The sequence below is a fragment of the Poecilia mexicana genome, unplaced genomic scaffold (assembly GCF_051168715.1).
Source record: "Poecilia mexicana isolate PSO_F unplaced genomic scaffold, ASM5116871v1 scaffold_20, whole genome shotgun sequence".
Lineage (NCBI taxonomy): Eukaryota > Metazoa > Chordata > Actinopteri > Cyprinodontiformes > Poeciliidae > Poecilia > Poecilia mexicana.
The window spans coordinates 25,518,045-25,544,545 of record NW_028263389.1 but is presented as its reverse complement, the minus strand read 5'-3'; the positions used below and the strand labels follow the sequence as shown (position 1 = coordinate 25,544,545).

The 26,501-nt window shown below is 39.6% G+C and overlaps 1 protein-coding gene across 1 annotated transcript in view; it reads right to left on the bottom strand.

Annotated features, from left to right (window-relative positions):
* The window catches only part of cubn (cubilin (intrinsic factor-cobalamin receptor)), a 109,531-nt gene that overhangs the window by 35,110 nt on the left and 47,920 nt on the right, over positions 1 to 26,501 (bottom strand). The window contains exons 35-45 of the mRNA XM_088001177.1: positions 23,972 to 24,100; positions 23,732 to 23,864; positions 23,324 to 23,529; positions 21,182 to 21,363; positions 20,482 to 20,674; positions 16,786 to 16,983; positions 10,487 to 10,633; positions 9,804 to 9,994; positions 6,767 to 6,935; positions 4,673 to 4,847; positions 551 to 729 (exon numbers count right to left, since the gene is read on the bottom strand). Coding sequence (XP_087857303.1) covers positions 551 to 729; positions 4,673 to 4,847; positions 6,767 to 6,935; positions 9,804 to 9,994; positions 10,487 to 10,633; positions 16,786 to 16,983; positions 20,482 to 20,674; positions 21,182 to 21,363; positions 23,324 to 23,529; positions 23,732 to 23,864; positions 23,972 to 24,100 — 1,902 coding nt within the window. The remainder of the gene's footprint in view (positions 1 to 550; positions 730 to 4,672; positions 4,848 to 6,766; positions 6,936 to 9,803; positions 9,995 to 10,486; positions 10,634 to 16,785; positions 16,984 to 20,481; positions 20,675 to 21,181; positions 21,364 to 23,323; positions 23,530 to 23,731; positions 23,865 to 23,971; positions 24,101 to 26,501) is intronic.

Sequence of the window (26,501 nt, the reverse complement as noted above, 5' to 3'; positions counted from 1 at the left end):
GCATTTAGAGATGGGAAATGCAAAATGAAAGTGAGCTCTGAAGTGTTGTTTAATTTTCGATAAAAATCATTATATCTTCTTTAGATCAATGCATATCTGGTTTGAATTTAAAAATGATGGACATTTTCCGTCCTACCACCCCAACCTTTGTCTAGTATGCCTTAAATGATAAAGACAGTAGTAAGTAGTCTAAAATAGCTAGCTACCTGTCCACCAATTACAAACTACAATCAGCTGCTCAGAATCTGATAGGCCTACCTTTGTTGACACTGAAATATATATATATATATATATATATATATATATATATATATATATATATATATATATATATATATATATATATATATATATATAGGTCATGTCACATGACCTAGTCCAAGATTAAAGGTAACTGTACTTTTTCTTTCTCTCACTGAATCATTTTTGTGTCTGTTGAGTTTTTGTTTGTCCTCTATGCTGAAGTTGTTGAATGCAACACTCATGGTTACTGGAACAACTACATTTTGGTTGTTGGTGAACATTAGTTTTTCAGAGCTTATCGACTAACCTATGGAATATTTTGCTTTGAATCCTCTGTGTGTTACACTCCTGTCAGTCCGAAACCTGAGCAACATGGAAGAGCCTTTTGAATGTTGTGTAGATGGTCTAGTGTTTCCACACAGCCGAGAAATTAGGTCTGAATTCAATGATGAGCCATCTCGAAGTTCCAAATAATCAAAGCTACAGCTGTAGAAAAACACAAAGAAAAAAGCAAAGATAAAATCACATACAAACAAAGATATACAAGTGCTGCCTTGTTAGTTTGCCTGGCCCATGTACCAAAGACATACAGCGTTGTTTTATACCTAAACCAGTGACGTGCGGTCAGGGAAGGCAGGTGAGGCAGAGCCATCAAAGAATAATATATAATGATATGACAATTTATATTGCTACTTTCACCCTGTGGTTTGTACTATGAAGAATTTATTTTTCATTTAGCTAAACCAATTTTGAATATTGTTTCTTCAAAATCTCTGAATTTTCGCATTTTCCTATTTAAATGCTTGGAAGCGAAGCCGGTGAGGCAGCAGGAAGCTGAGCCTCACCTTGATTGCGCCACTCGATGAGAGCATGCTCCTCCTGTCTGTACCTCACCAATGAAATGGTTAAATATTTAATATATGAACTGATTTTCCATAATTCAGCTTATGTATATAATATACAGTGTATTTTGTAACCAACTACGTGTATTGTTAAGAAAATAAATTTAAAATATGCTAGTTTTAAAACTTAACCACATGTACAATATTATATAAAATTAACAGCGCTTTAAAATAAGAAAATTTGGTTGTAAATTGCCTCCATGGTCCAGTGGGCATTTCATTTGTACGATGTTTATATTAAATATAACACTATAAGTTGAATTAAAATAGTTTAGTTTTTAAAATAGTTATAGAGAACTAAAAACTAAACTATTTTACACACAGTTCTTAACCTCTCTGTGGACTGAGCAGGCATCCACAGGGGGTTGTGGCTGTTTGTGTGAGTTTAACCTTTTGACCATCTTGATAAGATTTAAACAGCTGGTGCAAAACTGAATGCAACATAGAATGTCTGTAAAACACATAATCTAATTTGTAATCTCTCCTAGTTATTAACAACATGTCTTGATTGAAACAGCCTAATTATAGTTTTCAGATTAATAACTTATTCCAGAGGTTCCCAAATAACCTCTGGTTATGTGGGGCACGCCCCCTAGGGGTGACGCCGTGCCATTGCAGGGGGGGGGGAGAAACCGTCTGGATGAAAACAAAAACAAAAAAAACAAAGAACATGAACGCTGTATGCGCTGGGTTTTTACCTTAGAATGGCCAACTCTCTGTTATTCCTGTCAATTTGATACAGTAGAGGCTTCCGCACTTCCCATATTTGTGTCCTCTGTCACTTTTATCAGTAATTAAAACCGTTTAATCCGTTGTTAACATATCGTAACCTGTTTTTCCGAGCCGCCTTTAAACGCAACATGAGCGCTACGACGCTCGCGCTGGGATTACACCTGTGAAGGAGACCTGCTGCTGGGCGGAGCTACAGGTGTGTTAGAATCACGGCAGCAAAGCAGCAAAACGCAAAGAACTTTTCACAGTTTTTCCCCCAAAATAAGACTGTTGAGTAAAGCTGTTGGATGCAGGTAAAGTTAGCTAAAAGATGACTAGTTAGCTAATATCAATACATCCATAGACATGAATACTAGACGCCTCACTGAGCGCTGAGTCCTACATTACGTCACCTGTTCTGTGTGGACTTATTTCAACCGTTTTACGAAACAAACTGGATTCATTGGCTTTACCTTCCCCAGGTAAGGATGAAAGATCAGAATTACTTGACTTTGCAGCCAGAAATTCGCTTCTAAACAACCGGAAAATATTTCCTATGTAGCTAAATTGGCCCGAAATAACCGCTGATTGTTAGCTTAGCAGCTAACGTTTTCACACTTTTTCTAATGAGAGAGAGGTGATGAAAAACTGCTGTTAGAGGAGAAGTTCATTAAAAACCAGAGGATTTAGTGAGGAAAGATCAGCTGCTGTTCTTCAGTCTGTTTCTGGCTCAGCTTCATCATGTCGGTATTTAGCTATAAAGATGCTACGAGTCAGAGCCCAACATGCTGAAAATGTCTTTTACACTTTTGGTTCATTTCTCTTTTATCCTTGGCTTCAGCCTGTGAACCAGGTCGTCTCAGAAGTCTTTGAGTTCTCCCTGTGTGACCAGCAGACTGAAGCCCTGCCTGTGACCAGTGCTCCCAGTTTAATAAATGTTTTATTCTTTCACTTTTTGTGTATTTTTAAATATCTCAATCTGAAGTATTAGTGTATTAATGTAGCTTATATAATGAAATAAAAATAATTTACTCTGTTAGAATTATTTTCACTCTTTGCTGTCAATAGCAGAGTTGACATACTGTAATAAATATTTTTTCTCCAGAAAAAAGTAAGAAAAATATGTAGTTTAATGATTGACAATGACTGATTGATAAATCAAAAGTCATTTCTCAATAATGTATAAAAAATAAATACAAGAAAATAATTTTCTTGTCTTAAAATGTTAAATGTACATTAAATTATGTAATTATGTAAATATGTCCTTTAATTAAACACTGTAAAAGTAATATTCTGTCACAAAACAGCAGCAACACCAGTTAAAATGCACAATTGTTCTTTGGAGGATTAATATTTTGGATTTATGTACCTTGTATGTTCTTCCCCTATGAAAGCAAGTATCTTTGGATGGAACTAGATCATATCCATGATGAGAAGAAGCTGGTCATTTTATTTTTCTTTTATTTGTTTACAGAAAAGTTATTGTTAATCTGTGAACCCAGAGGCTTGTATGAACCCTTCTGTTCCTCTCACAAAAACATCATTAACTCCCATGTGGTCTCATTTTATCAGAGTAGGTGTTCCTGTCTTTCCCTCTTGTGTTTGAGCAGATGATTAACGTATGTCATAAAAATTATCAGAATAATTTCTATCAAATAAAAACATTGTGCTCTTTATTCAGAAATGCCCCAAAGCAATTAAATAATCACATCAAAAGTTAGAAACTCTGTCTTTAGTGTTTTCTCTGATTACCAAATATATTAATGTGTGTGAGAAAATGTGTCAATGGCAGGAATTAACTTAAAATACTTTGTAGAACGGCACTTTCTGAAGTTCGGTCCATTTACTTGTATTAGCTTACTGGCACATATTCCACATTCAATGTGGCGGACGCTGTTGCGTATCGCAGCAACGGGCCGACCCGCCCCATGAGGCATCTACATATTTATGTCTATGAATACATCACCTTACGCTTGTTAACAAGTAGCTTGTAGGCTACTGGTGTTGTTGTCTATGTTCAGCTACGATTCATTTTGCCCCCATGTTCATCTTGAGCCGGGGCTGAGTATAACAGGGAATCCCCAAGAACTCACTCCCCACCCCCTTTCCTCACACACATCGTTCAACCAGACAGCTATTTGTAAGCCATAGGGGAGGAGCGGGGGGGGGGGCAGGAGAAAAAGTTTGGGAACCACTGACTTATTCTGCCCTATTTACCTTTATGTTGCCTGTAGTTACAGCAGATTGCCTGCTAAAGCTTTTGATCTGGCTTTTGTCTGTGTGGGAAACAATCAGGAGAAGTTCCAGCTTTCACACTGATCTGTGAAAAGCCATAAAACAGGATGAGTTCAACCAGTGGAGGAGAAGCTCTGCTTCCACTTTGTTTAGATAAAGGAGACAACTGATGTTTGATCTTGAAAACAAATCGTACAGAGTTTCTAACTTTTAAGAGGTGTTTCTGTTTTACTGATATGACCTTTCATATTTAAAAGAGAAGACATTTCAGTTTTAATGAAATATAAAACTCGTTATAACAAGACAACAATCTCGCTTAAATAAAATACTGCTCCTGAATTTCTGTCTGAGCTCTGGCGGTTGAACGCCTCCACAATAAACCTCATATATTTGTTTGATTTAATTCACTTTGAGATACAGTAAAAGAATTACATTTATATTAAGGAATATATGGTGAGGTTATTAAAAATGATTCTGTGAAGGCCTTTCTTTATTTTTACATGTGTACAATACAGTATAAAATAGAAGTTATTATATTGCAATGGCCATATTAGAAAGTGAAAAGGAAACAGCAAATATACCTGGCTGTGGGTTCAATGTAGAAATCTTCCTCAAAGTCAATTTGGACAGCTTCTCCATTGGGTACGGTTATCACCCATGTACAGTCAATGTTCTGGGGGTAATTCTGTGGATAGTTTGGTGATGTGATGTAGCCGGGTGGGTCATTATCCGTCAGCGTGACGGAGCCTCCGCATGCTGTGGGAAAATTACTTAGGTCACAACAAAAATAAGAAAATGTAATCCATCTGTTATACACCAAAACCAGGAGACACCAGTTCTATTTTGCCAAAGTATTTTGAGGTAATAATTAATACTCTGGTCATACCAAGCTAGCAAATTTCAAATATCTAGCAATAGCAAAAATAAACAAACAAAAAATATTATTCTAAGCTTACTTTGATATTTTTTGTGGTATTTTTCAAAGGAAGAAAAATCGTTCTGAACACAAATTGTGTTGCAATGTTTCTGAGCTCTGGTCATCAGGAAAAACTGGCCTGCATGTTATAGATGTGTCTCTGTTCCAGATCACCTGATTCAAATGATTGCATGATCTCCTCTGCATGTCATCAAATGCTGCAGGACCCTGTTAATCACCCACTGATTCCAGTCAGGAGTGTGGCAGAAGGGAAACTCCTAGATGTGACGCTGTTTTCACTGGTCTGACTGGTGTTTTGTTTATTTAGTAACCAGTTTGTACTTTAATTTGATCAGAACTAGGAACAGCATTGTCATGAACTGGGTGAATGAAACAGAAGAGTTAGTTATACTTGTATTTATTTCTAATAATAATGATAATGATAATAATTCAACAACAAAAATAAATAAATAAATCAGTTCAAAAGACATAATAGAAAAAAATAATAATGACACTTCAGAGAAATAACAGGTCTCCTGAGTTGAGTCTAAAGGTGAGGGGAGATTATTGGGTTTTTTTCCTATAGTGTTCCTGTGAGTTTGGTTCACTTTCTAACGGCCACGTGGTGTGTGGAAAAAAAAGTTGACCGTCAAGTAGTAAATTGTTTAAGAAGGTTGATGCCCTGCGACAGACTGGCGACCTGTCCAGGGTGACCCCACCTCTCACCTGGAACGTTAGCTGGAGAGGCACCAGCACCTCCCAACCCCACTATGGGACAAGGAAGGAAAGCAGGATGGATGGATGGATGGATGGATGGATGGATGGATGGATGGATGGATGGATGGATGGATGGATGGATGGATGGATGGATGGATGGATGGATGGATGGATGGAAAGTTACCAGCTGCCAACCGGACCACAGCTTGCTGAGCGCAACAGCAGGAGGGAAATAACATCAGCGGTGCTATTATAAATATGACATCTCATCACATCCTAGTTAATAGAATAACTCACTGCAAGCTTCATGCAATAGTCAAGTCATATTTGTAGGCTTCAGGTAGTTTTATGAACAACAGACGCCAACAGCCACAGTGAGCAGCAGCACTGGAAAAACTCAGAAACACCCATGAAGATCCCAGAATTTAAAGAGAAGGCGGTTTGGTCATGGCGGTCCCATGAGTTACATAAAACATGCAGGACAGGGGTTTCTGAGGACTGGAACGGAGAACCACTGCTCTAGGGTATACCCTCTGTCAAATATAGGGTTTAAGTGTAGAAATGACCTGATCTAAAGAAATCAGTTTCAAACTTTTTTCAAATTGGACATTAAGTTTAAGAAACCATGCTCCACTGATTTCACCATGTTATCACTCATAAAGCTGCTTTTACTATAGGCTAAATCCTTTGGTGTCTGTGCTCCGAGTTCAGTTCAATCAAATATCTTCATTCTTCAATTTTCTCATACTGTATCTGCCAACCATTACTGTAAATAACCTTAACTGTAATGAACAGAAGTGGTTGAATAGCTGGAGGTAAAAATTTATAATTGTTTTTTGTCAAATCCTCAACACGCTGAAGTATGTGTGTTTAACTGGCGATCTACAATATTTGAAAGTGGCATTTTGTTTTAATAACTACCCATTCATGGTAAAATAGAATTAAGTACATTCTATTTTAGCACAATGTATTATTAAAAAAGACCTAACCTATTCATAGTTATTCTCTTTCTTACTTATCAAAAAAGAACAACAGATTCTACCTTCATTATGGGCTTCAAAAATCAACTTAAAGCCGCTGGCCTCGTTACTTGAATCAGTTACAAAGTGAATATGGAGGTGGTTGTCTGTAGTTTGGAGGATGGAAGGAGGACTGGAACCACAGATACGACCTCCTAGAATTGGAGACGACCCATCTGGACCATTTCTGAGCTGTAGAAACAACAGGGAGTAAATATATATCTGTGACCTCAGTGAGAGCTCTTAGAGCTCAGAAATAAAGTAATTAGTTAGGTAAGGAAGTAAAGAAGAAGACATAGCCTACTATCTTAGCTAGCTAACTTTCTAAAACACTGAATTTTGGGTTTTCATTGTCCGTTAGCCATCATCATTAAAGCTTTGAAATGTTTCGCTGTCTGAGTAAGCAATCTATTACACTGGTGCTGGTCATAAAATTGGAATATCATGAAAAAGGTTGATTTATGTCAGTAATTCCATTCAAAAAGTGAAACCTGTATATTATATTAATCCAGTGGTGCCCAAAGTCGGTCCTGGAGGGCCAGCATCCTGGATGTTTTAGTTCCCTCCCTGGAGAACATTGACCTCCTCAGCAGGTCAGTGTTTTCCTTAGACCGGTGGTTCTTAACTTGGGTTTGATCGAACCCCAGAGGTTCGATGAGTCGGTCTCAGGGGTTCGGCAGAGCCTCTGCCGCGGAGGTAAAGAGACACTTGTGTAAAGTCGTGATGACGCCCCGCTTTGCCATCACTTGCTGCAGAGGATCATGTTACATTGCTGAGCCAATCAGAGCTGCGGAGGAGAACTGATTGGAGGAGCTCCACTCAGCGTGGATTTGAACTTGTGAAAAATATGAACATGAAAAGTATGAGCACGTACAATAATCAGTACTTAGTTAGGGTTCCTTTTGTCCAGATTACTGCAGCAAAGCAGTGTGACATGAATCTGATCAGTCTGTGGCCCTGTTCAGGTGTTAGGAGAGTCCAGGTGACCTTCAGCTCTTCTGAATTGTTGGGTCTGGTGTATTGTGTCTTTCTCTTCACAATGCCTCAGAGATTTTCTATGGAGTTAGGGTTGGGTGAGTTTGTTGGCCAATTAAGATTCACAAAGCCACAGTGGTGGTACTTAAGTGCATTTTACTTAAGCAGATTTAATTATGTGTACTTTCAACTTTTACTCCACTACATTTTTCAATAAGTATCTGTACTTTCTACTTCTACTTCAGATTGGGGGCAGGATCTTGTGTGCTTGACCTCACGATGTAATACATCTTCAAAGTGTAGCCCCCCCCCCCCCCCCCCTTCTGAAAGCTAAACTCTGGGCCTGGCAAATTTAAAAAAAAAATCAGAAAGGTGGGTGGAGCCAAGAGAAACGCCAAATGTAGGAATGAGCTGAGGTGGGGTTGTGATCACGATGAAAGAAGCGCTGTTGTCAACCTTTTGACCTGGCCACTATATTTATTAATTTTTCAGACTCCTCTAGTGATTAAATCTAGCAACTTTTCCTGTGTTGTTGAAGACTTTTATGGTGACAGCGTTCTGCCTGTCTGTCCCAAGCGAGCAGCGAGAAGCGGCCATTAGACTTTCTCGATTCCTCAGCACTGCAGTCATTTCTTCAACACCATATCTTCACCAATGTCAGAGCAGAGAAGACGAATTCCACTCCATATCCAACCCATAACACGGTTATTTATTCATAATAAATGTGTTATTTATAATAAACATATAACACATTTGTAAGGCTGAGTAACGCTTTACAAATGCTGACAACTGCTGACTCGCCACTGAGTGAGCGGGGGCAGAAAGAGCAGCTGGTGTTCCCAGCTGTGTCCAGTTCCCTGATTACCTTCCCTGTGTATTTTTAACCACCTGTTGTCTCTGTCCTTCGCTGGATCCTCGTCGTGTTACGTCGTATGTCACCGTGTTGTTAGTCTGCTCTCTGGTTTCTGTTCTGGGATTAATCATTAAATCATCACTTACATCATGTCTACCTGGGCCTGCCAGCGTCTTCCTCACCATTCACAACCACAAATCATGACAGGCTGTTATGTGCACATTCTAATTATTTTTGTCTATTTTTCTAGATTGTTTTGTTTATAGACTTTAGTTGAAGGACTTTCTGTTTTTTCTTAATATTTTGGAGTTTGGATAACTTCTTATTTTTGGTAATTAATTTGATTACATTCAGTGGTGGCTGTTGGTCCACTTATAAATAGGCTGGGTCTGGACATATGTGAGACCCGCCCTTCCGCTCGCTCCACCACCACTGGGGATGTCCTGACTCCTGACTCAGTGCACACGTCTCCAGTGGCTGTAGGCCGCAGCTGACATTTCCAATCTGCCATGCAGTAGTTCTGTTAGCCTTTGTTTGTTTGCTTTTTCGTTGTGATTTTAGCCTGGTGGGACCGGTTGTCCTGTTTTCGATCTTTCTTTTGCAGTAGATTCTTTTAGTCCAGTACTACTATGTGCTTTGACAGCCCTGTGTAGGGTCGGCCCCCTGCTGCACCGTTTTGTTCTTTTTGATCGGCTCACCAGGTCCAACTTTCTGTTAATACTTTTGGGGTTTTGTTTTTCTTTTTTTTGGGACACGGAGGACTGAAGGTATTTAACTCTCTCTTTTTTCTTCACAGAAAATCAAAGCAGCTGAACCAAAAGAAAAGCTGAAGAGAGTTTTAAAATAAAATTATTTTTGAACCCTCATTCTTGCCTCCGTGTCCTCAAATATGCTGTGCCCTTTTTGGACGTAACAATGGCCCTGAATTTACTTGCAAATATCAAAATGACTAGAATCACCCTCCTCTAGCAGGAAGGCAGCTTTTGTACTCAAAGTGAGGAAGTTGTACCAAGCTGTACCGCTGCAACCAATAGCAAAATGAAACTGCCCAAAAACTGTTTGACCAGAGAGGCCAGCAGTGAAATGGATTTAAGCAAAGTAATGCAGAACTAAAAGAACTGCACAAAAATGTCAAATTCACATAGAAACATTAAGTTACAACCCTAATTCACCTGTTTAGGTTATCATCATGAAAAAATTTGATTTGGGGCTGAATTTCACTTTAAGTTTACCTGGAGGTAGTCTCCTGAGCTACAGTCAGTGCCGTAGCCCTGAATCTGGAAGGGATTTTGGAATAACACTGAAACCCGAAATCCTGGTGTAACCATCACATGCCAACTGCAATTTAATCCAGGCAAGTAGTTCTGAGGGTAGTGAGGACTGCTCAGAACACCTCTGTCTGCATGCAGCAGGCCACCACAACCTGAACACACAAAGAACATCTTCATTAAAATGGATATCCTGCTGCAGAGTCACAGCAACATTGTTGCCTAAAAATGTGAGACACTCAAATCTCATGACATATGCTAATGCTATGAACATTAAAAATGGGTAAAATACTGAATGCAACATGTGGTGAAGAAAATGATGTCTGTCCTCAGAGGTCCACTGATTAATCAGCATCTCCTAAATGTTACTGTCAAAAAAACAAACATGAAGAGCAGTGGAAGCTTCTTTTGATTCACCAGTTTTAACACCTCAGCCACAATTAGATATGAATTGAACATGAATTTACATTAACATACAAATATTTAAACAGTGAAAAAAAATCTTATGCTTGACATGAAAAAATAAATACACTAAAAAGGTAGCCCAACATTCTGTTGTCTCAATACAATAAAGAATGAAGAAAAATGTAATATACAAAAATGTAAAGTCAGAATAAAGAAAATATGTATTTGTTATTGTGCAGAACCTTTGGAGAAGGAGGCATTAAAGCCTTGGCCACTGACATGGCTGTCAGACGAGAAGTGAAGGAACATTGAGTCTCCTGTCGAGTGTATGGAGCCTGGAGGTTCCCTACCACACACAGTGGCCAGCACAGGGGACAGGCTGGTTGGACCTGTTAATCATAAAGCAGAACACTTCATTACAAACTGATGGGTCTGATACATAACCAAAGAAGGCTTAGGACTTTGAACTTTCTTTTGGCTCAAATGAAAGTTATTATATACCACATTAATGCACCAGACTTCAAAAACAAATTCATCTTTGTTTCACTCAGGCGTTTGCAAACTTTCCAATCTAATAAGGATTCTTACCCTCAGTCAGAGGGCCCTGTGGCGTGGGAGGTCAGACTGCTCCAGGAGCTACGATACAGTTGATTGTCACCATCAACGTGTGTGTGTGTGTGTGTGTGTGTGCGTGTGTGTGTGTGTGTGTGCGTGTGTGTGGGTGTGTGTGCGTGTGTGTGTGTGTGTGTGTGTGTGTGTGTGTGTGTGTGTGTGTGTGTGTGTGCGTGTGTGTGTGTGTGTGTGTGTGTGTGTGTGTGTGTGTGGGTGTGCGTGTGTGTGTGTGTGCGTGTGGGTGTGTGTGTGTGTGTGTGTGTGTGTGTGTGTGTGTGTGTGTGTGAATGACTGTGGTGTATGAAGCTTGTTGTTATTTTCAAAGAGCCAACATTTTATTTAAATCCTTTGGTTTTATATAAAATAAAAACTAACATATGACATTTTGAAAACAAAGATGGATACAGCGATTTCTATGGAATGAATATATTTATTTATTTTTTTAATCAACTGGCCAGTTACAAATAACCATTGTGTGAGTTCAGCCAGCTCCAGACCCCTGATTTAACTAATGTTAAAAATGTTGGAATCTGTTTGCATTTGGTATTGAATTTGAATAATTTATATGTTAAAACTGGAGAACTAACAAATGGTGTACAGTGTGGAACCTCTGAAAACTGTCAGGATTCTGGGTTTTGGATTGGAGATTTGTTTTTTGGGTGTTTCTTCTTCATTTTCCTTCTTTCCTTTCAGGGTTATAGTTTCATTATTTGAGGTAACTTATTTTGGTTAGATTTGTATTATTCTTATTTTCCTTATTTTGGTCCCTCATAGTGTTTCTAGTTATGTTTATTTCTTGGTTATTTCGTTATCTGAGGTTCAGTTGTTCCTATTTGCCTGAATGATGTCTATCTTTCTTTAGTGATTCTAGTTAGTTTATTTCTTTGTTTAGTCCTTCGTGGTGCTCTAGCTCTGTGTATCTTAGTTCTTATTATTTTTAGATCAGTCTGTTTTGGTTCTTTCATATCTTTGTCTCTTTCTAGTTTGTCATATTTTTTTTTATTACTGTTAGAATTATCTCCAACTCCCTTATGTTACTTCCCTCACACTTTTGTGTTCCCCTGTATATTTATATAGCTTCCCTGCCCCTCAGCCTGGCTCCTGCTTACCATTCTCACCTTCAATCAATTAGCTCACCAGCCTAGATTTTATCTAGCTCTCTACCTACCGGTATTTAAGCCTCTCATTCTCTCCCACTACTCATCAGATCCTTATGTCTCGTCTTCTCAGTCCTCTGTGCGTCCCTGTTTCTACCCCTTGTTTCCTTGCTGGATGTTCTTTGGGGTCATTTTTTGCTGCTACCTTGTATCTTCTATTTTTTTTTTGTAAGTGTTCAGCATTTTTTCATTAAATCATCTAACTCAGTTGCTGCCTCCACCTCTCTGCATTTGGGTCCACATGAATAATGTTGACCAACATCTGCTCTGTTCCTCCATCAGCTGTTCTGGCAGCTGAAGGAGGAACAGCTCATCCTGCTCTCTCTCATCCTTATTAATAACTTTGCCTGTGAGTTATTTCTAAAGTCACAGGTTTTATAGTTATTTTTACACTATTGACATCATAACTGGATTACTTCAAATCTAAGGACTGGGAGATTTTCACACTTTTATTTTTACCTTACTTTTCTTCACCTCTAAGTTGAACCAGGGCAAAATGCCTCCGGCCGACCTCAGGGGCATTAGCAGTATTATACAACGACTTCAGTCTATAGAAATGAAGATTCAATGGCTGGAGCTGAACTTTGAGATCAACGCTACCTGTGGAAATGAAACAACTCTTCTTCAAATCAACAGAGAGGTTGTACGTCCCGCACCAAGCAGCTCACCCTGGAATACTCAGGGTGCCAAGCTGAAACAAAAGTCTCACACTGCGGATCCCATGAGACGACTAACAGGGAGAACCCCTCACCTGGACGAATCAGCGTGGCCGGCTCTGAGCCGAAACCCACCTTCAACTTCAACACCTGCTCTGCTAAAGAAAAATAAACAAGCAGCTGGAACCAAAACGGCTCCACTGACCCCGCTACCAAGGACAAAGCCATCAGCCCAAGCCTCAAAACATTCTGACTCAAATGGGAATCCCACTGAAAAACAGATTTTCTGCACATCATCAGCCTCACCTGAAACTTCACCTTCAAACATCAGCAATGAGGCTAGACCAACACATCCACCCCCAAAGCTCCAAAGGACAAAGCAACCACCAGGAAAATGAAAGGTATGCCAAAAGTGCTTATTGTTGAAGATGAGGCAGTAAATGGAATCAGCCACGTTTGCAATCCCAAGAAAATGAGAGTGATTTCTTTTCCTGGTGACACTGTATCTGATTTACTCTCTCTAACCACTGATCAGCCAAATATTGAGACTTTAGTTGTGCATGTTGGAGCCAACGATCTGGCAAAGCAAAAATCGGAGATTCTGAAAAAGGACTTTAATATTCTTCTGAACACTATGGGAAAATTAAAAATGAAGTTATTTCTCAGTGGTCCGATTCCATCACCTCAATGTGGAGACGAAAAACACTCCAGGCTGCTCATGATAAATGGCTGATTAAAGCTCTACCAGCTCAGTGACCTTCATCGATAACCTCTGGATCTACTGGCAGCGCTTTCACCTCTTGGAAGAGGCGGACACAATCTTAACAAACATGGGATAAAACTGCTCACTGCAAACATTTTACATTTTATCAACAAGGACAACAATGTGATCATCGCTTCAGAAGAACAGGCTCAAGGATGTCTGACTAGGATGGAACCCTCCGTGTATCAGGAGCAAACTATTCCAAAACAAGCTGATAAAACATCGACTGGGGACAGAGTGACTGGTTTCCCCCCTCCTCCCCCACCCTCCTCCACTCATTCACTGCATGCACAAGATACCTATGAAGAAATGTCTTCTGGACCAGAGTTTCTCAAATTTACAGATGGAATGGATCAACAGATTCTCCTTGGCACGTCTCTCCTTAGTGTTCATGTAGCAGACCTCACTTCATTTAAGCCACCTGCCTCTGACCTCCCAGAGGATCCAGCACTCTGCGTTTCTGAGGTCTGAGACCGGGGTCCAGATATTATCTTTACACCTGTCTTCCTCCAGAATGTGTCTGGCCCCCCGGCACTGCAAAACAGGACATTACCTGTCCAGATCACTACAAGAAAAGTTACAAAAAACAGAAATACAAAATACAGCAGTCTTTAATTCAAACCTCAGACTGAAGAACTTTCAGCCTCCAAGTCACTTAAACTGGCTCTTTTAAATACCAGATCTCTCTGTGCTAAAGCTCTATTAATTAATGATTTCATCACTGAGCATAATATTGATGTTGTGTTTCTGACAGAAACATGGTTGAATGACAATAATGAACCAATCGTACTAATTGCATCAGTGCCTCCTAACTACAATTTTTTAAGTGAGAATAGAAAACATAAAAAAGGAGGAGGCGTGGCTTCAATATTTAAGAATATCATAAATTGTAGTAAAACTTCTTTGGGTCATTTCACCTCTTTTGAGGTGAAATGACCTACTCTTCTTCCTTGTCCTTAAGCTGTAGTGATGTAGATGAGTTGGTAGATGATTTTCAGTCTAAAGTTTCGGATATCATTGATTACATTGCCCCCATTAAAGTGCAGGTTGTGTCTGGTAGGAAGAAATCTCCATGGAGAAATGCACAAACAGTTCAATCTGCTAGATAACTCTGCCGTTGGGCTGAACGGAGATGGCATCAAACTCAACTTCATGTTTAATATGTAATCTTTCTTTATAGATTTCATATCACTCAACACTAAAATATGCAAGGGAGACTCTTTGCAGACGTCATAAACAAAAACATTAACAATGCTCGAGCTTTATTTGCAACAGCTGACAGGCTCACAAACCCTCCTATGATGTCACCACCTGAACTCCAATCTAATCTAAAATCCACTCTAAAAGCAGTACCAATGCTGTGCCCAAACAAAACAAATACAGGAAAAATGACCCAGTTTCAGCTACTTCATTATAAAACCCTAGAAGAAATTATAAGTCAATTAAGCTCCAGTTCCTTCTGTCTGGATGTTCTACCCTCACATTTCTTTAAGAAAGTCGTGCCTGTCATTAATGATCTGATCCAAATAGTAAACTCATCGCTCTCATCAGGTGACCTCCCATTCGTCAGCAAAATTATTGAAAAAGCAGTTTAAACAATTAAATAGCTTCCTAACGATAACAAACCGCTTTGACTCCTTCTAGTCTGGTTTCCGATCTCACCACAGCACGGAGACTGGCCTAGTCAAAGTGTTCAATGATATCCATGTAAGTACAGACTGTGGGAGAACCACAGTGCTGGTTCTGTTGGACCTCAGTGCAGCTTTTGACACTGTTGACCATGACATTTTACTGAATCGACTGGAGAGTTGGGTCGGACTCTCCGGTCGATTGGTCCGGTGTCTTGAATCTTACATAAAGAACAAGGTTTTCTTAGTTTCAATTGGAAACTTCTCATCAAAGAGGTCAAAGGTCACATGTGGGGTACCCCAAGGTTCAATCCTAGGACCCCTCCTATTCAATATCTATATGCTCCCACTGGCTCAGGTTATAACAGGAAATAAGATCAGCTACCATAACTATGCAGATGATACACAGCTCTACATCACAATGTCACCAGGTGACCTTTGACCCCATCCAATCACTGAATAGATGCTTAGAACAGATAAATATGTGGATGTGCCAAAACTTTCTCCAGCTGAACAGAAACAAAACTGAAGTTATTATCTTTGGACCTAAAGAGGAGCGAACTAGAATCAATGCTCAGCTTCAGTTATTACAACTAAGACCAGCGATCAGCCCGAAACCTGGGAGTAGTGATGGACTCTGACCTGAACCTTCAGAGCCACATTAAGACAGTCACAAAGTCGGCCTTCTATCACCTGAAGAACATCTTCAGGATTAGAGGACTGATGTCTCAGTGAGATCTAGAGAAACTCATCCATGCGTTTATCTTCAGCCACATTGATTACTGCAACAGCGTCTTCAAGGTCTGACTAACAAATCAATCCTCCAGCTGCAGCTGATCCAGAAGCTGCTGCTCGTGTTCTCACTAAAACCAGGAAGTCAGATCACATAACACCAGTTTTAAAGTCCCTACACTGGCTCCCTGTAGCTCAGAGGATAGACTTTAAAATACTGTTAGTTTATAAATCACTGAACGGTTTAGCACCACAATACATTAAAGATTTACTGTTATTATATCAACCTTCCAGACCCCTCAGGTTCTGGTTCTGCTCTTCATCCCCAGAACCAGAACCAAACGAGGAGAAGCTGCATTCAGCTTCTATGCACCACAAATCTGGAACAAACTTCCAGAAAACTGTAAAACAGCTGAAACACTGACTTCCTTTAAATCTCGACTAAAACCCACCTGCTTAGAGTTGTATTTGAAACATAATCAATTAAGAATTTAATGATGGCACTTAATGTTATGTTTTGATTGTTGATTCTATGTTGCATGACTTTGTGTTTTTGTGTTCATGATGTAAAGCAGTTTGAAATGCCTTGCTGCTGAAATGTGCTATACAAATAAAATTTGATTGATAGATGACAAACCCGAAGTTCATTCATTACAACAGGCGGTTACTATCTTGAATCATTGTTTAGAAACACTTCATCACTGAAAGTAGTAGACATTAAAGTAATTCACTGGCAAGAAATTATATTTAATTATGTTTGTACTTTAGAGGCTTCACTGCAGATTCGTTTTACCAAACTTTGATAAAAAGGCTCTACTCTTTCTACTAACATGGAGAAACATTGGGTTGTTCTCAACATGCATCTAGATATGTGCTGACCTAAATCATAATAGTCATTACATTACATGAAGTATTTATCTTAAAATTGTGACAAAGGTGACATTTTGAACTATGTCTTTACAGTATATATTTAACACATTTTCCATTGTTTACCATCTCTGATGATCAGGCTGTCAGAGTAGCAGGGTGGATATCCCTCCATGTCCAGAGACAAGAAATTAAATTCTATGATGGAATCTGGAGCCCGAATGAGCCAGGTACACTCTTGGTTAGGAGGATAGTTTTCAGGCCAGCCAGGGGAAAAGAGGAAACCAGGAGAATTTCCAATTAGAAGAAGTCCACCGCAAGCCCCTGAGAGACACACAAAACATACACATCAAAACTGATCCACCACCACTATATCAATTAAGTTTTCATTAACATAGACATGGGACTACTTCCGTTTCTTCTTTTGTTTTAATAATCAATTTTGATATTACTTTATAAACCAAATTATAATTGCTGACTTGTCTGACTTGTTTTTTCAAGGGAAAAGATGACAAGTCCTGATAATCATTGATGGGGATGGTCACGCTTTAGGAGCTGAAGAAATTCACCACTTGTTGCTCTATGGAGTCCAGTTTAGGCTTGGGGATCTCAGAGGCATATGAATATAGGCTCCCACATATTTCAGTCAAATGTCAACAGATGCCAGATGGTTCTGGGACGTTCGTATTTGCACAGACATTACAATTCCCATCCAGGAGTTAATCACTTTCTAAACTTATCATAGTAGTGAAAGTCATACAATTGAACATTCCACACAGCGTCAGACAATCGTTCTTCAAAGCTATCCATGTCTCCTACAAATACAAAAATTGGACAGTAGAAACAATTACAGATCAAGTCACATGGGGAAGGCGAACAAGATTGTAGATGGCTAAGAGCTCTCCATTCCGACATGCAATTAGATGATTATATTGTGGTAAGGGGCTCTTATTTGGTATCATTTTCCATAAGTAAGGTAGCAGTGTAGGCTTGTGAACGTTCTGGAAAAAACAAAAAAGTAATTTAAAGAAAAACTCAAAGAGCACAGGACGCGTGGAACCACAGCAGACCTTGACGTGAGGAAGAACAAGAAGACACCACCTCCTCCTTTTCTGGTAAATTTGTTCTCTGAAGTGGTTAAAATGAGTAACATTTTACAACATATAGCTGTTGTTGTCTCCACAATAAAGCCGACAACATCAGAATTGAATACAGCATTGGCTGCAATGCAGGAAAGGCTAAAGGAGCGGCTGCACACTGCAGATGGTGAGAGAGGCAAGGTAATGGAAGCTATGTGGGACCATAAAAATCACAGTAAAAGGAATAATGTGAGAATGTGAAAGATTCTATCGGTACTGATGGGACACTTTTGAGCTGCGTTCAGAAGATGCTGACCAAGGGCCTTGGAGCTCATGGTGATGCCGAGTTTAAGAGTTTGGGTTAGGGTCAGGGTTTGGCCTTTGCACCACTTCCCTTCCTGAACAGAGCCCTTAGACTGGTGTTTTGTGGACTTGGAGAAGCCGTTTGACTGTGTCCCTCAGGGAGCCCTGTGGGGGGTCCTCCAGGAGTATGGGGTACTTTGATACGGACTGTCAGGTCCCTGTATGACCAGTGTCAGAGTCTGGTCCACATTGCCGGCAGTAAGTCGGGCTCGTTTCCTGTGAGAGTTGGACTCCACCAAGGCTGCCCTTTGTCACTGATTCTGTTCATTACTTTCATGGTCAGAATTTCTAGGTGCAGCCGAGGTGTTGAGGGGATCCGTTTTGGTGGCCTTAGGATCACATCTCTGCTTTTTGAGGATGATGTGGTCCTGTTGGTTTCATCAGGTCGTGATCTGCAGCTCTCACTGGAGCGATTCGCAGCCAAGTGTTGAGCAGTCAAGATGAGGATCAGCACCTCCAAATCCGAGGCCATGGTCTTGAGCTGGAAAAGGGTAGGTTGCTCTCTCTGGGTTGGGGGGGAAAGAGAGAGGCGCATGTCCAGCCCCAAGTGGAGGAGTTCAAGTATTTCGGGATTTTGTTCAGTAATGAGGGAAAAATGGAGCAGGAGATCAACAGATGGATTGGCACAGCTTCTGCAGTGAAGTGGGCACTGTACCAGTCTGTTGTGGTGAAGAGAACGCTGAGTTAAAAAGCAAAGCTATCAATTTACTGGATAATCTACGTTCCTACCCTCATCTAAGGTGATGAGCTTTGGGTCATGACCAAAAAAATGAGGCCAAGGATACAAGTGGCTAAAATGAGTTTTCTTCATATGGTGTCTGGGCTCTCCCTTAGAGATAGGGTGAGAAGCTTGGTCATCCGGGAGGGACTCAGAGTAGAGCTGCTGCTCCTCCACGTCGAGAGGAGCCAGTTGAGGTGGCTTGGGCATCTGGTCAGGATGCCTCCTGGACGCCTTCCTGGTGAGGTGTTGGGATTCCCCCGGAGGAACTGGAACAAATGGCTGGAGAGAGGGAAGTCTGGGCCTCCCTTCTTAAGCTGCTAGATGGATGGAACTAAGGGCTTCTGGAAAACAGCCCCACACCATAATCCCACTTGCAGTCAGACAAGTACCATTCTCCAGGCAACTGCCAAACCCAGATTCATTCATCAGATTGCCAGATGGAGAAGTGATTCATCACTCCAGAGAATGCGCCTCCACTGCTCTAGAGTCCAGTGGCGGTGTGCCATACACCACTGCACCTGATGCTTTGCATTGCACTGGGTGATGTATGCCTTGGATGCAGCTGCTCCACCATGGAAACCCATTCCATGAAGCTCTCCATCTGCTGTTCTTGAGCTAATCTGAAGGCCACATGAGATTTGAAGGTCTGTAGTGATGGACTGCAGAAAGTTGGTGACCTCTTCACACTGTGCGCTTCAGCTGACCGTCAGTTTACTTGGCCTACCACTTTTTGGCTGAGTTGCTGTCGTTCCCAAACACTTCCATGTTGCTGAAGGTCGACTGTGGAATAATTAGGAGTGAGGAAATTTCACAACTGGATTTGTTGCACAGGTGGCATCCTATCACAGTTCCAAGGTGGAATTCACTGAGATCCTGAGAGCGAGCCATTCTTTCAAAGATGTTTGGAAAGACAGTCTGCATATCTAGGTGCTTAATTTTATACACCATGAAAGTGATTGGAACACCTGATTCCGATAATTTGGATGGGTGAGCAAATACTTTTGGCAACATAGTGTATGTGCAGCAGTACTGTAGACATTTAAAAGTGCCTGATTTAGAGTCTTCAAAACAGGTGATATAAAATAATCATAGTCCAAATGTAACAATGTATAAAACAAATACCTGTTGACAAAATATACAGGCACATTCAATAAATTAATTTTAGATTCATTCAAATGAGATGCATAAAAAGTACTTTAAAAAATCTTTCAGTAGTTACAGAAAATACTTTTTATTGTGCTCAAATACCTGTGTTAAAATGTTATTTATTGTTCTGATGTAATATTCTGATCTTAAATGTCATGATTTAATTAGCTGTTAGCAGGAAATCATCAACATTATAACAGTAATAAAACCTTGAAAACATCAGTCTGTGTGGAATTAGTCTATTTAGTGTGTCACTCAGTGATGGAGTCATTGTAATAAGTGAACTTATTACTGTGAATCTTCAATCTATTTGTGATACCTGCCTAATTCTTTCTGGCTACAGGGAGGGCTGATGCCCCTCTGCAGAAGTTACTAGGTGAGAATACACCCTGGACAAGCTTCCAGTCAATAATCCAATCAATTAACAATTGATTAGCTATGTAACTGACTAAATTTATCATAAAAACCCAATTTATTAAATAAACCAAACTGGGAATCATCGTTTTGTCTTACCTGGTGTAATAGTAGGTGGTGGTCCAGAGTCTTTCACAGCTGTCCAGTCCACAAGGAAGCCTCGTCCTCCCACTGCTGAATCTGATTTGAAGTGCAAGGTGACAGTGCTTCCTGAACTTCTAAGTGGAGTTGGTAAGTTCAGACCACAGAATGTTCCGAGAGGGTAGGAATAAACATCTGGACCATCAAATATCTGGAGAGAAATAAAGATTTTTGACACCCAAAGACACCAATATTATTTTTACCTGGCTTGTGGCATATGTCCAGAGCCTCTAATGTCCAACTCAGAGGCTTTGTAAAACATTTCAGTTGTACAGTGAGAGTGTACAGGCACAACATGCCATGCCATCCAAAATGCTTTCCAGTTCCAATGGCAAAACAAGGACCAAACTGATAGTAATAGGTACAGTTTCAATGGTAATATTATCATTGTCAATTGGGTTAAACTTAACCATCTACTTATAAACAGTCAAACATACAACTTTTATATGGCAACATCTAACTGGTGGACAGATACCAGAGGTTACTCTATTTCCAGAATCTATTTTGAAATCATAATCTAAATATACAAGAAACTTCCATCCAGTTATGTAGCACAAATCACATGTTTTGTGCTAAACATGTTAACCAATCATTTTAATGGAATATAATCTGATACGATCATTAAAAACATGTGATAATATAGCAGACAAAGTCTTACTTTTAATTGGTCATAGTAGCAGTTATAGAGGTCCTCTATGTCCATGTCCAAAAAGCTGATCTGAATGTAGCTGTCCCCTTCCACTGTTATGGTCCATCTGTAATTGGCATTATTGGGATATGTCCTGGGAAACAGTGGCGATGCAATCTGACCCGATTCTCCCACCAAATCAACCCCGTACACTGAGGAACACAGACAAACTTGAAGGTTAGGTTGGCAGGTCATCCCAAGTTTGGTTTATCTATCACGTTGCAATTTATTGATGAGAAAAATTAGGTTTTCATAAAAATTGTGTTTGTGTTTTTAACATTCTGGATAAAGCTTATGGAGTATTAGAGAATGTTGTTTTGTTGGCTTCCATAGGTTTTTCCTCTCAGAGGAGAGGAGAGGAGAAAAAAATGGCTTGTTTACATAAACTCCAGGAGATTCGAGATAGCCAGCCAGGCAAGGCTAACACAAGGAAGCCAGATTCAGAATAAACATTTTATTTAAATTGGGCAGTCTTAAAATTTTAGTCTACCCTAGAATCTTAACTCTTACATCTCTGTTAATTCCAATCATCCCAATTAGTGTGGGTCATTCCCACAAGGTCGAAATTAGCAACTTCTCCAATATTGATTCCATCCCACTAATGAGTTTTAGAGTTCAAAGTTTGCATGGGAAGGAATTGCATCCAACTTGCGCCTCTGTCCCACAGCATGTCTGTCTGAGAGTTCGCTAGTCGGCCCAATCCATCACAAATCTGTCGATATTCTAGATATCTGCCAACTCCAAACAGCAGACATCCTGGTATCATGAATCCAAATAAATTCAGGATATATCCCACTGTGTGTGTCCCCGCAGGACAAATGGGCTCTCCTGTGCCCAGTCTTCTTGACCAGATCCATAGTTCGTAGATTCTGGATGTGCAAGAAAAAAGTAAAAGCAGCACAAAACCAGAAGACAGAGCAGAGCAAGCAGGGTGAAAGTGGGTAGGAAGAGAGAAGATGAAAAACAGATGCTGCCCTTTGTCTTTCAACTCCACAGGTGGTCAGCCCAATCTCTTTGATGTTAAAAGTAAATAGAATGAATCTTTCCCATACACTGTGTGGAATCTTCTGAGACAACTGCTTGTGATTTACCACTAGATTGCAAACTGATCCCCCATTTGAGAAAGGGAAGGACTTTGTGCCACTATGATGCTGTAAATAAAAGAGAAATATTGCATCTTGCAGCACGTTGAGTGTGGTTTCTGTGAAAATCTCCTTTGTTTGCCATCAACAAAGGTTTCATTTAAACTGGACATGAGGTTAGCTATAGGCTATGATCTATCTCCTGCATTATTCCAGACTTTGGGTTTTGGAAAAGCATTCTGCTCTCTAAACGTTCTGAGAGCAGAACGTTTAGAGATTCAGCATGTCAGCAATGATGAACCCTGGCGACGGAAACAGATATTCAGTTCCTCCAGATAAGAGGCGTGTACTTTGAGAGAAGTTGCGACTGCCAATTGGTTAGTTACTGATAAACCTCATAAAATGATTGACCAGTAGGTCATGTCCATTGGCTTGTGGCCAAGCACTGAGTCAGGGTGCATGATCCAGACAGTGCAAAGTGGATGGTCAAAAATACCTTTGTTTCAGTGCTTTAATCCCACTGAATAATTGTACTCAAATCAAAGGTTTAAAGTTTTCCAACACTTTCAATGTTTAGTTGTTTTTTTATGAATTTAAAAAATTTAAAACTCAAACATGCTGGGGTTTAGCTGTAAATATTTTCTCACATAACATGAAAACATCTAGATATAGACATAGACAGATTTCATTGTCATTCAATTGTACATTTGAAAATGTACAATTTTTGAATGTACAATTAAAAGAAATGTTGTTCCAAGACTCCAACAATAATAGATAAATAAGTAATGATAAAAGTATCAATATAAATATATACAATAAAATATTAAATTAGTGAGTGATTAATAGTCTTATGGCATGAGGGATGAAGCTGTTGTGAAATCTGGTTGTTCTGGATTTGAAGCTGCTGAACATTTTCCCAGAGGGCAGCAGGGAGAACAAACCATGGTGAGGGTGGAAGGGGATCCTTAATCATTTAACACATTGCAGCAGATCAGGATCAGTATTCTATTTTTGAAGATGGAATACTTACAGTGCGAGAACGTGACTCTAAATCCGGCCCCACTAACTGATCCATCCGAGACAAATTTAACCCACAGGATGTGACCAGTCACAGATGTGTAGTTGGAGGGCAGCGAGGCTCCACAGAAGCGACCAACAAGAGATCCAGCTGAACTGCCTTCTCGGATTTCCAGGTAGTCATTTTGACAGTCTGAGTCTCCTTGAAGGTGAAACATGCTGAACAAAATATAGTTTTTAGCAACACACACAAAAAAACAAGCAATGTATGAAATGTAGCAGGATGATGTGGTGTTATGATATTAGCAGTGACTTAATGGGTTGTTTGATAGTAAAGACAACAAACCAAACAATTAAAAATATGAATCACTTCTTCCTTCACACTATCTGAGAAAAGGGCTCTCCATATTTCAAAACTCACATAAATGAGATCTGCATACGGTTCCCTGGTGAGCTCCTAAGTGTCCAAACACATTCCATGTTTGGAGGATAAGCATCTGGATAGTTAGGGCTGTTAAATGCACCACTCTGCATCACCAGATCCCCGCCACAACCTGAGCAATTAAAACAAAAGGATTTAAGAAAGATTTCCCCAGTATCTCATTACCAAAGTGTGAGATTGTCTTAGTATAAGTTTGAACTGATAAAGGTTCCACTTTACTGGAGGTGGAGGCAGAATAGACAGCTCTAAACCCTTTCTTGGAGACAGAGTAATCAGAGATGAAATTGATCACCAAAGAGTTGCTGAAGGACGTCACTGGATGTGGTATTTCAAAGCCACAGTAGCGCCCTGAGAAAAAAGCAAAACAAGAGTTTTTTGGTCAGTTAGTAAAACCTAAATTATTTTTATTGGATAATTTAGAAAATAATGCAATCACTTTTGATAACTTTTTGGAAGTTAAAATACACCAAGAGATAGAAAGCCCTACATAGTAACGCCATGGCTTTGTAAGCTTCTGATTGTGTAATCCAATACAACCTTTGTGGGTAACACTTCATTTGAAGGGGTGTGAATAAGACTGACATAACACCTGTCATAAACATGAATAAACCTTCATGAATATTTATGTCTGTTGTCATAAAGTGTCATTCGGTAAATTATGACACTTTTAATACAAAGTTGACATTATTCAAAATGTCTTTGTTATGACAACTTGACATTAACCAAGAAATCATGATCTGACATAAATTTGTTATAAAAGTATTACTGATTGCACTTTAAAAATTAGCTTTATGTAGTAATATTATAAAGCTCTGCCATTTTGTTTAGTCTTACATTTCTTAATTTAATTGATCCTAAAGTTTTACAGCAAGATGTCTACAAAGCACTTATGAACTTAGCATTTGAAACATTATTTAAGGCTGTTTTAAGTAGTGCAATACACCATCTCCACCAGTGAGAGGCAGCAGTGCACAAACAGGCATCCAGTGTGTTGGTGAAGAAGAAATCTTCCATATTGTGTGGCCAACCTAGCACAAGTTATAACAATAGACATAATATAAGAGTAGACCCCGCATTGGCCGCTCTGGCGCAGGAAATACGGCGGCCATCTTGGAGCGGTCGTCCCTCCTACTTTGCTCATCCAAAACAGCAGAAGATGCCTCAGCACTGAGGGATATTGTTGTTCGGATCGAACAACAAATTATCTACAAATCTACAAATTATGGATCTGGTCAACCGGTCTCTCAATGCAATTGATCAAATTTTTGACAAGAAGTCTGGGCACAGGAGAGCCCTCTTGTCCTGCGGGGACACACCCGGCGGAATTCACCCTGGATTGATTCATGATAACAGGATTTCTGCTGTTTGGAGTTTGCAGATTCCTGGCTTATCGAGAAATTTGTGACGGAATTGGCCGAACTGGCGAACACTGGGACTGTTGGTGTGGACAGAGACGAGGACTCTAAAACTCACTAACGAGATGGAATCGATCTTGGAGAAGTTGCTAGTTTCGATTCAGTGGAACGACCAAATTAATTTGTATGATTGGGAACTGAGATGTATCAGAGAGACTTTAGGGAAGATTGAAATTTATAATCTTCCTGACCTAAGACATTCTGTTTCTGAATTGGCTTTTCCCATGTGGCCTTGGAAGGGCTGCATATTTCTAATCTCCTTGAAGATATGTAAACATAATGCTCTTCCCTCCTCACCCCCTCCTGTATCCATGGAGTTGTGAAGCTGAACGCTCCGAAGGACTTTCCTGGATAAACAACACCTTTATCGGACTTTGCCAGGAGGCTCAGTAACGTTCCTTCGTGGCCCTTTGACGTCACCGCCTTCACTCGTGCCTTTGTTTTGTCTGAATGTTGCCATTTGCCCTAATGTGTCCTGTCCTCTTTTTTGTTTTAGAAATGGTGGAGTACTCCCTATTTAACCCAGAAAAGGATTATTTTAGTTCATTAGTAATATCAGAAATTGTGGAGTACGCACTATTTAGATCAATATTATACAGCCCAGAAATGGAATCAGAATTAGAATTAGAATAACTACGAACTTGGAATCCAGAAATACTTAACAGGAACAGTCACTGCTTAGTTTATATCACTTTAACCCAGAAAAGGATTTAGATCAATCACTCTTTAGCTTATTTTATCAGAAACTGTAGAGTACTCACTATTTAGAAATGGAATTAGATACTTAGCAACCCTGAACAGGAGCACTGAGTTTACATACTTTAGAACAACATTAGATTAGTTTTCTTTCCTTTGGTTTGTTATTTTGTTTGTATTTCCTTTTAACTCATGTAAAGTACTTTGAATTGCCTTGTTGCTGAAAATGTGCTATATAAATAAAATTACCTTACTTGAGGTAAGACTTAATATCAGTGATTCTGTTAGCATAGCATTTGACACTGTAATAACACTAAATGACACCTTTATAATTGTTGCTACTAGTTTCACTTTACTTGAGGCAAGAGAAATTGTTATTGACTCTGTTATTAAATCATCTGACAGTGTAATAAAGCTCAATGAAATCTTTATTATTGGTCCTACTTGTTTAGCTTTATTTCAGGTAGTGGGAATATTAATCGCTGTTTTGTTAAAGCTTTTGATAGTGTAATAATTAAATCATTATGATTACTATTATGACATATTTATGACATATGGTGATTCTTGGTTAATGTCAAGTTGTCATAAAGACATTTTGAATAATATCAACTTTGTATTAAAAGTGTCACGATTTACCA